Below are 16372 nucleotides of genomic sequence, written 5' to 3'. Positions count from 1 at the left end.
GTAAGGTTATATTTGTTGTAAACACACACACACACACACACACACACACACACACACACACACACACACACACACACACACACACATACACAATATGTGTAATACAATAAGAAGAGTGTTGACTCCTCATATATAACGCCACACTGACAGTATTTCATCCCTCTTAGGATCCTTAGCATCCTCTCTTTCTCCTCTTGTCCCTGCAGGCTGTTATGCTTGTGTTTTGTTGGGAGCTTATTTTTGGGATCTTGGATGACCACCTGCTTGACTATGTCCAAGGCCCCTCAAGCCACTCTCACTCTTACTGAGTGTAAGGTTTTAGAAAAGGGGCCTTAGCTGCACAAATGAAGGAAGCGGGAGAGAAACTTCATTATACCTCTTTCACTTTGTCACCTCATCATAGAGAAGTCTTGACCCCAAACTGCAAATGCTTCCAGTTTGAATGACTGCAGAAGAAACACTTACTTAATTCCTGCTTAGTTTTTAGTTTTTTTTTATCTTTGGCATTAAATCCTTTGACCCTTACATTTTTATTTCCTGTTTCATCCCATTGGTGGTCCAGCCTGAAGTCCATCCTGCTTTTTTTAAGGCAGTCAGCTGTCACTGCGTTGTCATCCCACCATGTGTTTTGTGGACTGTTTAGCTGCCAGCCCAGGCATGCCGGTCGTATACAGAGATCAGAGAGGCTCAGGGCGCAATCCATGTCACCCTATCACCTTGGATAGATAGATAGAGGAACATCACCACATTGTACCCGTCCAAAAATTAATGATTTACTATGATCAAGAGCTTGGCATCTTATTCAGGGGTATATTATTGAATCTTCAATACTTAGAGTGCAAAAGTGCATGAAGAGGTCATCATAGCTGAACACAGTTGTGGTTTCTAGGACAGATGGGTTTTATAATCTCCTTACAGGGTATTATTGGATATGTCTTCAGTATTTTTAAGATGAAGTTGACATCTTCAGGATTCTTTTGATGTTTTTACGTCCATGTTTTATGCTACTGCTACTGAGCCTTAGAATAAATGTTACTAATGCCGGGAGATATACAAATCCACAAGTTGAGGTGTATTGAACTGGTTATAAAACAAACCAAAGTGAACAGTGAGGGGTCTCTATGATCTACAAAAGCAAACAAGACAATTACCAGGAAGACTGACTGTTTCAATAATGCAATTTTTTAATGCCGACAACTGCTGCCTGGGGGGTAGGTGTCAGATGGTTAAGGATAACCCCCTTTTTTACTTTATCGACTGCAGTTATACATTTGACTGTTAAAAGAAAGCTTGATGAGTTTTACTTGTCAGAAAACACATCTTACTTCGGCGCCGTTGGCCTAGCGGTCTAAGCTCATGCCCCATATGTACAGGCTATAGTCTTCGTCGCAGGTTCAACTTCCGGCCTCGACCATTTGCTGCATGTCTTCCCCCGTTCTCTGCTCCCCGCATTTCCTGCCTCTCTTCAGTTGTGCTATAAGAAAAGGCAAAAATCCCCTAAAAATATACCTTTAAAAAACAAAAAGGAAACACATCTTACACATGTACAGAACATGATCAGCTAACAGACAAAAAGGTACTGCTTTGTCCACTAGGGGGACCGCAATGAACACCAACAGAAAAGTTCCTTACAGGAGCTTTAACCTTTTTAATTTAAGGGTTAGAGTAATTTTTAATTTAACCTTTTTAAATACTTGCAGCTAAATCAGGACAGCTTATTGTGGCATATCTTTAAGGCTGTCATTTCTTGAGTGTTACCCAATGGAAATTAACAGTATATTTTTACACAACCGTCATTGTGACCATCAGTTTAAATTCATTCATGCCAATATAGCCATGAGACGGTCAAAGGGGAGTGATAACTCAAGAACAGCCCCGGTGCTCCCAGAATTCCCATCATGCAGGAAAGCATGAGGCCCTATGGTTAAGACGTAACAGCTTTTAAAGAGGTGCATGTGAACTTTGAAGGTTGATTTCAATAGGTGACTATTGTCTGTTGACGGACATTGATATATTACTCATATTCTATTGTGAAGAACTCATAAATGTAAACACAGTGTTTGCAGTTATTTAAAGAGGCAACATTCAGCACACCGAACAGAGCAGTTTACAATGCTCATCATAAAATATGTTTTTATTTGACGATCACATGCCATTGCTTAGACTGACACTTCATTGATCTTGGTGTTCCAGTTTTGCAGAGTCAATCTATATCTCTTGATTTATCCTTGTGACATGCAGCGCTCATGTATGAGGTCATGTATAAATATCAGAGTTATGAGTGTGATGAGTAGACTGCCTGTAACATGACATTGGCGTGTCATTTTCCATCAATGGAGGAGCAACCTGATGTGACACTGAGCCTCTGGTTCAAACGTAAAAGAGGGAAATGAAACCCTAACTACACATCAGAGTGACAGAGTATAAAGACACAAGACAGAGTTGGTGCTGGTTGCAGCAACAAGTCACAGTCTCGTTCTGAATACAAACGTCTTCAGTAGTTTCAGTAACCTTTCTATGTAGCACACCGCGGTCATTAGTAACCGTACCCGCTCTCTGACTTTTATTATAATTAGATTTGAGGCATAAAAATAATGGATGAGCTGTTTTCTATCAGCTGCTAGTCCACATTAAATTCAATGCCCGCATCCTTTAAGCCAGGGTTTTTTATGTCTCCCCCTCAGCCAAGTCACTTTAACAAGGCCTCTTGTTACAAGTCAGATCACATAACAACCTGATAATCTTTAAGAGTGTCTCAGTTTTACATTCCTGTCACTCAGACTAAAGTACGTGGGAATAGCATAAAGAAAATGTAATTGCCAGAATTGGTCAGAATATGGAAATTTGCAGTTCTGAAAGCTGTGGCCCTGGAGCAGCTGTGACTCTGTAATTGACATTGCAGCCTCAAATTTTAGTGCTGGACAAATTTAGAACGGGCCTCAGTTCATAGCATGGAACCAATATAACTTCAGGTTTAGTGCTGACTCAGAAATGCCTTCTTGTCCTGACACTAAACTGACACAGACACTTAAAGAGGCCTTGTCCGCTTTCCAGAACTCACCTCTGTGTTATTGACAGAGACCGAAGACAGTCTGCAGCCTGTCCTCCGGTCTCTTGCTGTGGAGACACAGAGGAGGAAGTTTTATAAATTAAATATTTCAGCAAGCTGTTCAGTTTGACTTTCTCAAAAAGTTGTATTTCCCACACACTAATGTCCAACACTTTCAAAATTATGCTCAGACTGTCAGTAGAAATATTCTGTTGGAGACTTGAGTCCTTCACGAAAAAATGACACCAGTGTGTTTTGGGAATCAAGGATTTTAAAAATGTCAAATGTCAAAAGATAATAATCAATGTTGGGACAGACATATTTGTTGCATGTTTTATTTTCAGAATAAAGTTTACTTTCATTCTTTTCTTCAGCCGGTATTTTGTTTTCCTCTAACACTGATGTAGGCTATCAAGTAAATTGATTTCCTGTATGACAAAAATGCTCAAAATGGGCCAAGTAATTTACAATAAATTGAATTTATTTATAAATTTTCTTGCGCTTTTTTAAACAGCGAACACTACAGCTTTTTTAAATGACTGATTTAAATTACATGTGAAGTGAACCTTCTGAAATCAGGCAGTAAAATGGTAGGAAATTTAAAATTTAGGAGCTCCTTTCAGTATGCCACTTAAGTATAAATTGACAGAAAATATTGAGGACACGACCTCTGTGTCCTCAATAGTAGACCCTGGCTGTGGTTACAGACATTTGAGCTGAGGAGGGGAGTAAATCTGGTTGTGTGGCCCAAATAACTTTGAAGTCAAACTGAGTGTGTTTAAAAAAGTGTCCAAAAACTGCTCTTGGGTTTGGAACGGAATGTAGACAGCATAATATATAAATTTAAAAAATCTGCCCTTTATTAAAGCCCCTGTGAGACGTTTTTAACAAATCAAACAGACTAGAATCAATATTGATCATTATTTATGACCCATGGAAGAAAACACAACCATCACCAACGAGATAGACTTTTACCTTATAGCATTTTAAATGCCAGAAACCACTGCTATTGAGCAGGTGTCAAAAAGAAACAGCCCATTTTTACATTTTCCACAGGGTTTAGATTGATTGATATATCTGACTGAAAAAGAAAGCATACCTTTGCTTACTTCTTCTAAGCAAGAAAAGTTATGAAGTTTATTTCAAAGCTCCTGTGAGGAACTCTCTGTTTGTGCAAATGTCGGCTTACCTGTTGGAAGTGTTAACACTTATCTCTTAACTTATCTTGTTCTGTTCACGTGTAAGAAGCGTTTTTAGACAAAAATAATTAACTTTGCCTTCTTTTTACAGTTATATTTATCACTCACTGTGAGTATTTGCTTACAGCCATTACAAATTTAAATATAGGAATAGTACATTTTGTTGCAAATGGCCTGGCTTGCTTTCTGAGGTCACAAAGAGGCTTTGGTGTTAATATCAGTCTTTTTCATAACTAGCTAAAAACTTCTCACAGGAGCTTTAATGACATTATAAATGTAATCTGTATGTTGTTCTAATTTCTTGTGAAATCTTTTAACAAAAACTTTGCAGTCAAAAAGAAGCATATGAAAATTTTAAATGTTGTGCTCCAGAGTGGAATATTACCTACCTTGGAAAACCATGAGAGGGTATCTTTAAGAAACTTTCAAAACATAGTCTTCATAAAAACCATGGAAATCCAGTGTTAATAATAATAATAATTAATTTGGAACATAAAAAGAATACCTGACACAAAATTACATTGAAATGCTTTATTTATCATGAATACAAAAAATAGTTTTATTGAGGCCAGATAAATATCTTTTATACTGTGTTATCACTTGTCTTTGATGTATTAACTTCATAATTGTATTTCTGTTAAGGGAGAGAAAAACATACTGAACACTTCAAATACTCCACATCATTGAAATGCGCCACGACATCTTAATGGTGACAAATATATTGAAATGTTCTTATCACATTTAATCTTTCTTCAGAGGCTTAAAAGCACTAGAGAGAAAAAAAAGCCAGTCCATCAAATTTGAGTGACTTCATAACGTACAATAAAGCAGTTAACAGACCCAAATCTCCAGCCTGTTGCAGCTTTGAAGCACTGTGGTACATGCCCATGGAATGCAGTAAAAAATGTGTTCATATATATAATATACATACTTATATTTTTATATATGTATATATACTGATGGTACATTTTAAAGAGCAACACATTTTTTGACTGGTGGACAGTTCCTCTGCCATCCCCAAAAGGCCTTAAAGAGAGAGTAAGAGTTGTTTCAGCACTTAGAGGAACATCGTGTGAACAAGTGGGACAACAAATCATTAAAAACCCACAAACATGAACCTACATTCCTTCAAAATATTATTTTCCAGTACCTTCCTGACAGATGAGGTGAAGCTGTCACTCAAGCAGACCAGACACTGTATGGGCTACAGACTAAGGCACTAATAATAACACTACAGACTTGAATGATGAGCAGTGGACCCCTCCCTAACCCCCGATCCCTTTCAACCCATGCTCAGTACAAATACAATACCAGAAAAAGACTCTGAATTCAGTCTCACCTGTTTAAAAAGGAAATGTGATTGTGGGATTTGATGCTTGATACTGTCTGTATGTAGAGGTCAGGATCACTCAGTGCATTCCTTAAAGTTTGACTGTCACCGTATAAACAAGAGATGCATCTGAAGCACAAAGCCATGCAGTTTCACAGCAGGACCTAAAATCTTACAATACACTGTAGTTTAATATAGAAACACGGCCCATAGAGTAAGACGAAGGGAACCAAACACACTACAATCAAACTCGGTAAACAAAAAAGGTTCCTCTTTTGTAGAAAACTGTATATTCAGTCGAGTTGCACAGAGCACCCTTGTATTCAGAGACTGATGGACAAAAGGAGATAAACTGCACTGATTAGTGTTGCTGTCACATCATTGATTTCACATCATATTTTCAGTCTTTACAATTAACTTATTGCCTCCATTAAGTGTCAGGCTTTCTGTTTTGCTCCTTCCTGATTTTACAAAGTTGAAGGTTAATCTAATTGTTTCCCTGGCAGTGACTGAGTATTGCTGGAAAATGACTGTTTGCTCTCCAACACAAAAGCAGGAGAGAAAATCATGGAGGAGAGGGCCAAAGTATAAACTGCAGGGAGAAGACAAAGCACAGTAGCGGCGTTGATTGAAAATGTTTGAGGTATTTACATGTACTCTCAATTTGCATGATTTTGAGGCCAATATATTCTGTACAACATCCTCTGTTATATTATTACTTTCATTTTGCATGCTGTAAGGGAAACCAATACTGCCCCCTAAAGCACCATCCATGTTATTGCATCATGATCAATTTATCTATTTTCTGTTTTAAGTTCTAGATACCTGAAATGCTAAAGAATAAAAAATGTTTAAAGGATCTGGGATAACGCCTGGTGCTGCTAGTGATGTTACAGACTACTTCTGCACCAGAGAGATCCTTCTCTGCTAAAAATAAATGAGTAATAAATATTCCTTCTATGGTTTAATGTCTTCCTGTAGAAGAAAGCATTGACATGGAAACATAATGTAAAACATTCTGACACGTAAAATTAAGGGCAAAGACAAACATGTTGAATTTGCTGCATCTCCAAAATAACTTTTGCATGTAGAGACAGTTATCACCTGCAATAAAAAAATAACATGAGGAGCAAAGAAGCTTATAGAACTGTCTGCTTTAAAGGATAATTGCTAAAAAAAACTGTTCATTGTTGGAATTTTACAGTCTGGAAACACTAATATGCAAGTCCTTCATGAAAGTAATAATGATCAATGACTTTAAGTCAACACACACCACATGATTGAACAGATATTAAAGGTGCCTCATGGGAGAATGAAGGCCAACATTCACACACATCAGAGCTGAGTTCATTATGCTCTTTGAGTGACACTGCAGTTAAATGGCTATATCACAAGAACAGTAATACAATCAGTTCTTCATGAACTAGAGCTGCAACCTGTGAAACAAAACAAACAAAAGAGAAGCTGTAGCTTGTGGACAAACATGAGAGCGTATGAGCTGAACTGTTTGTCCCATAGCATGTCACATTCTGGTTCAGGTTACATCAGTCAAAGTGGTGATACTATACACAAGGACACAAACACTTCTTCAGTTGAAGCATTCAATCTTTGTGTTGTTTCCAGGAAGTAGTCAGTTCCACACAGTAGTATTTCAGACTTGCTAGTTGACTTTAAGGTCTTTCCATGTGTCGTGGACTCGGGCATTACTGGTGTGTTAAACATATCTGAAGTCTCTGTAGGCCACGTACCTGTTCATTCAAGAGTTCCTTAAAAAAGGACACAGAAATCACACTGATACAGATGTGCTCTTCACGCTGCTTTACGTTTATGCATCATCGTCAGCGTCAGCAGCAGAGCTGTAGATTTTGAAAAACTAGTTGCTGTCCTCTCGAAGCTCGCTGGGCAGGAACTTGTACTGCTGCTGCCTGATCTGAGCCAGTTTCTTCCTCGCTTCTTCCAGCTCTCTCTCCTTCCTCAGCATCTCCTCCTGGGCTGCAATGATCTAAGAGACAGAAAAATAATAATTTGAAGCTTTCTGATAAATCACATCTTCATCAAACAACTAGAGATTTTAGGTGAGGTTTTCCAAAAGTCTTTTTGGGGGTTTGCAAGTAGAACAAAATGAATCATTCACCACGTCATCTGTTCTCATTGCTTTTACTTTTCATGCTTTGTCTGTAAGCTTCTTTGTGAATCAAGTTTCTAAGTGCACGCAAACTGTACTCAGCTTCAGTTCTTATCGTAGGTTTTTCTTACTTACAAAAACAGAACTTGCGTCAGTATTTGCATTCTAATCTTAAAATCTGGGTTGTTTTTTTAGAGGTATTAAATCAATGTTTGTAGTATAAACATTGTGGAAGAGAAAGTTCAATAACGTAACAATGCTGCGACAATGTGAGCACATATGTAAGTGAGAACTGTATTTAAGGTAATGTTCACTTTCCAAAAGACACCCATTCCTGACCCCAGTATTACAAACAACAGTCAAAATGAGCAGAATGTAAAGAAGGTCAATCCACTGGATGGGAATTAACTTGTACAATCTAAACGTTATATCTTACAGGAAACCACACCATAAGCCCTGTTTATTTGAAAGCAGGTGTTAAAATTACATTGAACACTCATTTTCTCACCTGTGCTATTCCACCAACAAACTTCGTCTTCACCACCACGTTGTCGTCATCTGCTTTGTCAAACGCTGCCTTCTGAGCTGCCCGCACTAAGTTGTCTGAAGCCTTCTTGACTGCATTCCCAGCAATCTATTGAGGGAAGAGAGCATTGAGTGCAATGAAACAAAGAACAATCTGGTATACTATTAAAATATGAAGTCTTGGAAACACTTGTGTGAAGAGAAAGCCAAAAACAATTATTAAATCAGGTGAACAAAAATGGCACTATCTTGTGCGGCGTGTGTCCGCCTTGTACCTGTAGTCTCCTCATGGCTTCAGAGTCCTGGTCAGCCTTCACCTTACAGGCCACCAGCAGCTGAGCGGTGGAGGCTGCCACTTGTTTAGCTGAAGAGATGAGCTTCTCCTCACTTGCGTGGCCTTGCACTGAGGCGTTAGCTGCCTCGCACAGGTTGCTAGTAGCTGCAGCCACCATACGAGCCTGGCAGAGGAAACCAGAGAAGAGAGAGATTGTTGGCAAAATAGTGTTTCTTAGGTTGTTAATTGTACAAAAAGGACACTTAGGTGCGCACTTACAGCAGAAATGAGCCCCTGAGACCACTGTCCATCATCCACGGCATTGGCAGGGATGAGGCCCACTTTGCCCTGAGCCACCAGCTCTCTCTGGGCAGCCGATGCAGATTTGACTAAAGCGCTTGTGGCTGCAGCGATGGACTTGGCCGCCTCCAGGATCTGCTCTTCGAAGTTCAGGGTTTCATCTGCCTGCTGAGGGGAAAGAAGATCAGTGAGTCACTGTAACCATACAACCAATAAAAATCAATGCAAAGTAAAATATGTGCATCAAAAGAAATCCATTTCATTTACTACCTTTAGTTTTTAAACTTAAACTTAGTTACATTCCCTAAACCATTGAACCAAAAGAGACAACAAAGCACTTCCAAAAGCTTCCCACAGCCACATATAAAGCTTTTTGAATTGCAACAGCTGATAGGGAGCTGAGTGACAATTAAGAACAAACACAAGACTGCACAAGGATTGTCTGTCAGTATCACACATCCAATCATACTTAAGTCTGCCCAAAGCACACATTCAAACTCAAACACATTCACACCACAAGTTTGTAGACAGAGCGGGACACTGTAGGAATATGTTTGATATATAGTTGGGACTGAATAACAACCTAATATATCAAACATATCAGACAGAGCCCTGCAGAGAAGGCCTCCGCTGGCGGGGGCAGGCGGGGAGGGAGGGGACGGGTTAACTGGGAGCCAGAGCACAGGCTTCAGCTAAAACTAATACAAATAGATGGGTTGATTGAGGAAGAGGAGGAGGGTGGGGGCATGGTAGATGTATTGCGTGGGAAAAGGGGATGTGACTGAAGATAATATAGAAAGGAGGAATGGGGAAAAGTTTCAGCTACACAGATAAAAACGTATCATGTGAAACTTTGATGGGCATGAATACAGTAAAGTGGGTAAAACTCTGGAAGAGTTAAAGGGAAACTCTAATAAAGAGTGTCGGGTTAAGTTGGGATCTTAAATCAAAGTGAAGTTGATGGGAATAAGTAAAGAGGCAGGGAACAGCACAAGACAAAGAGCAACCTTTGTGAATGTTGAACAAAACGAAACTCGTCATTTTGTTACTTTGAAATCTCCAAACATCAACACTGACACTAAATATAAACATGGAGATGCTTCAAGACAAACACAAGACACTAAATGTTAAAAAGCTTCAATGCATGGCAATCAAATATACAATATATACATTTTACTCATTAAAAGCTCAGATAAGCTTCAAAGAATACAATGGCCCTTTACAAGACAAAAACCACAAGCTAATGTCAGACAGTCACCTAAAAGTGTGAAAACTTCATCCAAGGAGTAAACATAAACAGCCCTTTCCTTTTGGACTGACGATCTTAACTGCACATCAGTCCTTTATTCCTACTCATGCAGCATATTGTATCAGGTCTCTTCAGGTCAGTGGTGGTTAGAAGAGACAACAACAAAAAAACAACACAACCCCAATTTCAGAAAAGTTGGGACACTGTGTAAAATGTTATCAAAAACAGAATGATGGTCTAATTAAATATATGGTAAATTTATATTTGATTTAAAATAGTGAAAAACAAAACATATCAGATGTTGAAACTGAAAAATTTTACTGTTTTATGAAAATATGGTTGCTAATTGGTTTTAGTAATTTTACATTTTTAAAAAGTTGACACAGTGGCATGTAGTTTAGGATCACATGTTATTTCAGTAACACTCTGTTAAAGTTTGTGACCCAAAGAGACCAGTTTCTAGGGCTTTGAAAGTGAAATGTTGTCCCATTCATGCCTGATATAAGATTTCAGTTGCTCAACTGGTCTGGTCCAAGACATTTTTTGTTTCATGATGCGTTGATTGTTTTAAAAAGTTGAAGAATCCGGACTGAAAGCTAGCCAGTGTAGCACCTGAACTCTTCTACTACTGAGCCATGCTGTTATAAAACCTTCAGAATGTGGTTTAGCTCTGTCTTGCTGAAATATGGAGGGTCTCCCTGGAGAAGGCATTATCTACCTGAGCCTGGAGAAGTCATCAATGTTATGTTTATACATGGTTTCCTCTTTGTCCTCAAATGCAGGTTAAAACTGTAACATGCCAACTGTGATCACAGACAATGGGTGTGCAATCGATTAAAACCCATGCAGTGATTTCCACTACAGAGTCATGTCTGTTTTCAATACAGTGGGGCCTGAAGATCACGGCCATCTAGTATTCATTTCGAGTCCTATTCCTTTTCTAGAGATTTCTCCAGCTTTCTGAATCTCACACAGGGTGCATCTCAAAGCTCTAAACTGCAGTCTCCTTGCTCCTTGCTCCTCAGCCAAACCGGAAGTAGTTACTGACGCACCAGGAGAGAGGAGCAAGGAGACTGATCGGAGTAGGGATAATCGAGGAAACACGGGAGCAGACTTCGCGGAAGTCTTTTCTCTGACAGACACACTCCCTTATCGAATATCACTCACTGATTGGACGCTGCAGCGGCATAGACTTAACGGAAACTTAACATCAGCTGAGTTTAATAACAGAGAAAAGACGGACCTCAAAACAGTCACTCAGGGTGCCCTGAAACAGATCATAAACATACGATGGTTTCTAAACAGTCTGCATGTGATGAGCTGAGATTAAAAAGTGTTTGATGTGAGTTTTAAACGCAAAATACTGATCATGAAATCATAAATTAAATATAACAGAGGATGGATTATGTTATATCTGATTGTTTTTGTCAGATTCACTGTCTAATGAAATAGAGTAATAGAGTGTAATATCATAGATAGAATACGTTAATGATCGGTTATTCCTCCTGTTAATGTCCCTGTTTGTTCTCGTTTTCTTCATGAAGAGAAGTCTGAAAGTAAAGTTTGTCTGTTAGTAAAAACACTTGTTATATTTCCTGTCACGTTAATAAAGTTTCATATGAGGCTGATCATTAATGTGCACGGGGTTTGAAAAGAGTTGCATGGTTCCTATTTTCCCTTAAAGTAATAAATAATTTAATAATGAGGCGTTTTACTGATAAATCGATCCGTAATGCTTCAGGACAGAATAAACAGAGAGCAGATTCTCTTCATGTGCAGGTGTTTGTTAAACAGGTGTGTGTTAAACAGTTAAACACAGAGACAGAGCTCTGTCACTGTTTATATTTATTAGAGTTATTACAGTGAACATGTGTGCAGACACAAACAGCTGTTAAAGCCGTCATCACAAACCGACGTTGCTTCACGTGATGCTCCGGAAGAGTGAACATCTCATTTCTCTAAATACAAATCTCCTCTCTCCTTTCTCCTCTCGTTTCATTTCCTCGCATCTCTGGTGGGCGGGACTAAAACGCGAGGAAACGACACGAGGAAACAACGTGAGGAAACGATGCAAGGAAACGACGCGAGGGAACGATGCGAGAAATGGACGTTAAGAGCTTTGAGATGCACCCACAGTCTCTCACAGACAGGCGTCATGTTACTAAACTGTTGCAAATTGACCTAATTAGTTGGGAGATGTTCCTCCAGGTGTTTTTTTAAGCATTACACAACTGCTTAAAAAAATTTGTTGCTGACATCTAATTTAAAATGTGAATATTTTTCATATTTTAAATGATTTGCAAACCATTAGAATCTGATTTTATTTATTTATTCTAAGCAGCGTGTCAACTTTTGGGGAATTGGGGTGGTATCATAGAATCTAAGTAATCCTTTTCACAGTGAAGACAATAGTATACTTCTATGTGCCACAAAGTACAGAGCTGTGGATGTTGGAAACAAGTTCTTTAAGAAAAGGGCCTCCTCCATCTGACCTCAAGGTGAAGAGGTGAAAATATCTTGAAACAACCCCTACTCCTAATAACACACTAATGGAATAATAATGATGATAAAGCTTTTCACTGAGTCAAGTGCAGAAGTCCCAGTGAGTTATCCTTCTTACAGCTACCCACCTTGGGCTTTGCCCGGGGTTTGAGCTGCTCCAGCTTCTTGGCTGCTGCCTCGATGGACGCCGCTGCCCCCAGGAGCTCAGTTTCAGCAATCACTGTCGGATCTTCGGGGTCCACCCACTCTGAGCCTGAAGGGTGAATTTACACACAGAATTAGGATTAAGATTAAAATTTGAAAATAGGATTAACAAAAACATGTCACAAAGCAGTGTTTCAAAAAGGTCATGCCTCACAACAACACCACTGTGATCACACAGAAAAACCTGATTCCCATGCAAAGCTGATGGAGGCCACAAACTGCCATTCATGGAAACGAAAAGTGATTGATTTATTTGAATTGAAATGAAACGCAAAACGAAGCGTGATGGATGGAGCTGACAGTACGAGCGGCTTGATTTCAAAATGAGATTAAATGAATCAATGTTAGCGCTGAAAAGAAAATGTGTTTAACAGCTCAACACTGGTATAATGAGTCACAACGCAGAAACAACACTGACTTACCTCCATCTGTGGCAAGAGAAGGAGGACAGGGATATTACTTAAGTTTGTTTAAAGGAACATTTTATATTTCATTGTTATTTTTGAACATATAAATGTATCCTCTTAGAATTACAGAAAACTCATACTGGACAATCTAAACGTGCAGACTTTGTTGAACTTGTCATTAGTGAAGAAATAAAGCTTACAATTACTGAATTAGATTAAATACGTCGTTTAAAACACTGAAGAAGAAGGCGTTTTGTGAGGTGTGGTTATGCAGTCAGTGTTTGTGTGTTGTGTGTCTGTCTGTGCCATTACCTTTCATGGCCTCAGCAGTCTGGATAAGTTCTGTGACGGCTCCTGCGACGCGTTTGGAGCACGCTGCCAGCTGCTGCTTCTGATCTGCAGTTGGCTTCTGCAGGACCTACACACAAGAACGTACACATATTCACATATTAAAAGAACCCTATTATACCAGAGTAGACTGTACAGCTGGGACATGATTCAACAGGATGCATCAAAAATAAAGACATGATTTCTACTGAAAAAAGCTAGAGTGCCATGCTGTATGAGAGATGCTTTGGAACATAGGATACGAGACACACAAATAATCCAATCACTCAAGTTTTCTCTGGATTTCAAAAACCACAATTGTGTCCTTAAGCATAAGCCACTGAGACCATTACTTTGAATGATCATCTAGCGTGTAAGTCTTACTTTTAATTGCTGACAAAGAATCGCAAAAACAAAAAAATCTTGATGCTCAACCCACCAGCAGCACTTGTTCCAGTAGGTCGATGTATCCCGTTGTACACTCCGATCCAAACATCAGCGCTCTGTTCATCACCTCCTCACTCACCTCTGGATGGTAGGCCGCTTGCTGGAAGACATGGACACATATGCTCATGATTCAACAGGAATTTGAAATGTATGAGAAGTGTGTTTCTAAACATCATATGATGACATTATGACATTATACACGCATGATTTTTCGTCCTGTAGGCGAGGTAAAATAGGAACCTTGCAGGTGGTGAGCATGTCTGAGATGGCCTTGCGGCTGAGGTTGGCTGTGTGGATGATGTCCTCCTGCCGGGCAGAGTTCCCTGCAGCTACTGCTTTAGCTGTCGCCATGGTGATGCCCTTAGTCATACGAATGAACTCCTCAGGTGTGGTTGTCTTGTGGGGAGGATCTCTGGATTGGAACAGCTAGGGAGGACAAAGGTGGGCGGGTGTCATTTGATGGATAGTAAACAAACGTGATTGGGAGACTGATGATGATCTCCAGCTTTACTGAAATAATCTGTGCCAGCCCCTTTCTATTTGCTCCTACTCTGATTGTTTTAAACGCTATTCCTGGACCTTAAACCTATCATTCAACATCATACAGGTGATACTACAATCATGCCTTTTCATGATCTGTCTATATATTTTCTCAAACAGTCCTCACAGCCATTTCCTGTTTGATGCACTCGATTGTAGCTTCCAGCGCTCTGGTTCCCCGAGTGGCCTCATCCTCGACAGCCTTCACAGTCTTCAGCAGGGACGTCACATTAGTCACCATCACCTTATTAAAAACACAGAAGAACACAAAATAGAAACAATGAGATATTATGAGACATATAAAAACATTATTGACAGCTACACATTGCTACATGCAATCATGATATGAACAGGGAAAGTTAAAGAAACTAATAAGAACGTTTAAACGATAAATATCTTTCCACAAACTCCATCATTTGTATTGGGGTTTCACTACAAATCTCTGACCCTTTCTTGCCTTGTTTTATGTCAAGGTTTGAAGATGTAATACTTGGAACTGATAGATAGGGGGCGCAAAGCACCCATGCAGAAAAAAACATTATCCCCAAACATTGTAGCTAAATCTTAGAAACTATATCCAAGATTTTTCACCCCTTGATCGAAAATAACATGTCAGCTATGTTGTTATCATCTGAGAGACTCCATGACACTCTGAGCTTCCACAGGCTGTGAAACCAATGTTTTTTTTGTTAAACTTCACAGCTCTAGATGATAATGAGCAGCTGAAGGTGGTGTCTGAAGGTTGTGAAATGTGGTTTTAAAAATTGACACTGCTTGTGTGTTGAAGCGAAGGATTGAGCTGATTTATCTTCTACAGAAATATCCCAGTTTCCTCTCACCAGGAACATCAATTCTCCATATATTTACATCACTGAGACAGAGCCCTCAGCTCAACTCGTGTGGACAGGTTTCATGGTGACAGGAGGGCGCTGGAACTGATTAATGGCCCTGCCTGAGGAAACTGGGGGTGTCTGCTCTGCAAAGATAGTGTATGTGATGGTGTTACCTTAATAGACGTTTTTTCATCTCACTCATTTATTTCTAACAAAAAAAATACAAAATAACTCTGACCAACTCTTTTTTTAAAACGTAAACATCTAAAAACCATAAACACAACAGTATTTGATCCAAAAGGAGTCCTTTGAATGAGATGACACTGTTCCAGTACCTCATACTTTCCTGATCCCCTCACCTTGGCAGCGCTCTTCAGCTGGTACATGGACGGATCATCTGCTGCCTTGCCAGCAGCACACTTGGTGGCACTAATGAGCTCAGCCAGTGCCTTGGCCACATCTTTGACAGCATTTATCAGAACCACCTAGAGAAAGGACACACAGACACACAATCATTTTTCACAACTCATACTAGAAAAGAGACATTACCATTCACAGCTCATAATAATGATAAAAGAGACAATAAATAAAGGACTGAGGGAGGGTAAAACAAGGCTGGCTAACCTGTGTCTCAGGGTCATCTGAGCCAATACTGGCAGCTCCCAGTTTGACCACATCTGTGAGCTGGGTGATGGTTTTGGCAGAGGACTGGGCAGCGTTAGCCAGTTTGTCCTGACCGGAAGCAGCACCAGACACCAACATCTTTGTGTCCTCTACCAGAGCTTTGGCCGTCTTCAAAATATTTTCCCTGAGAGATGAGGAGATAGGCCAAAGTGTTGGACAAAAGCCACGGCACAGATACTAGTGTGTATTCCACACTCACACAAATCTCTTTTTCATATCAAAGACATTTGCACATCAAAGCTGGTGAAAATAAAAGGAGGATATGTAAGGTCATGTAAGCAGTCAAGTCTGATATCTTTTTATTCTACGAGAGAAATTGCAGGAAAGTTTCTCCTCGATTTTAAAAAGGGAGATATGTGACATAATTGGAGCTAAAA

General features: G+C 39.5%; 1 protein-coding gene across 3 annotated transcripts in view; it reads right to left on the bottom strand.

Moving 5' to 3' along the window:
- Window positions 1-4764: 4764 nt before the first annotated feature.
- The window catches only part of tln2a (talin 2a), a 116405-nt gene continuing 104797 nt past the window's right edge, over window positions 4765-16372 (bottom strand). The window contains exons 48-58 of one of the 3 annotated variants that reach the window (XM_034679959.1): window positions 15936-16119; window positions 15671-15796; window positions 14606-14722; window positions 14179-14364; window positions 13931-14038; window positions 13477-13582; window positions 12682-12806; window positions 8782-8967; window positions 8504-8686; window positions 8212-8337; window positions 4765-7580 (exon numbers count right to left, since the gene is read on the bottom strand). In XM_034679959.1, coding sequence (XP_034535850.1) covers window positions 7452-7580; window positions 8212-8337; window positions 8504-8686; window positions 8782-8967; window positions 12682-12806; window positions 13477-13582; window positions 13931-14038; window positions 14179-14364; window positions 14606-14722; window positions 15671-15796; window positions 15936-16119 — 1576 coding nt within the window. In that variant the 3' untranslated portion in view covers window positions 4765-7451. Of the gene's footprint in view, window positions 7581-8211; window positions 8338-8503; window positions 8687-8781; window positions 8971-12681; window positions 12807-13476; window positions 13583-13930; window positions 14039-14178; window positions 14365-14605; window positions 14723-15670; window positions 15797-15935; window positions 16120-16372 lie in introns of all 3 variants that reach the window. The other 2 variants (XM_034679957.1, XM_034679958.1) reach the window with 2 other exon arrangements.

The sequence above is a fragment of the Notolabrus celidotus genome, chromosome 3, assembly GCF_009762535.1.
Source record: "Notolabrus celidotus isolate fNotCel1 chromosome 3, fNotCel1.pri, whole genome shotgun sequence".
Taxonomy (NCBI): domain Eukaryota; kingdom Metazoa; phylum Chordata; class Actinopteri; order Labriformes; family Labridae; genus Notolabrus; species Notolabrus celidotus.
This window is presented reverse-complemented; position numbering and strand designations above follow the sequence as displayed.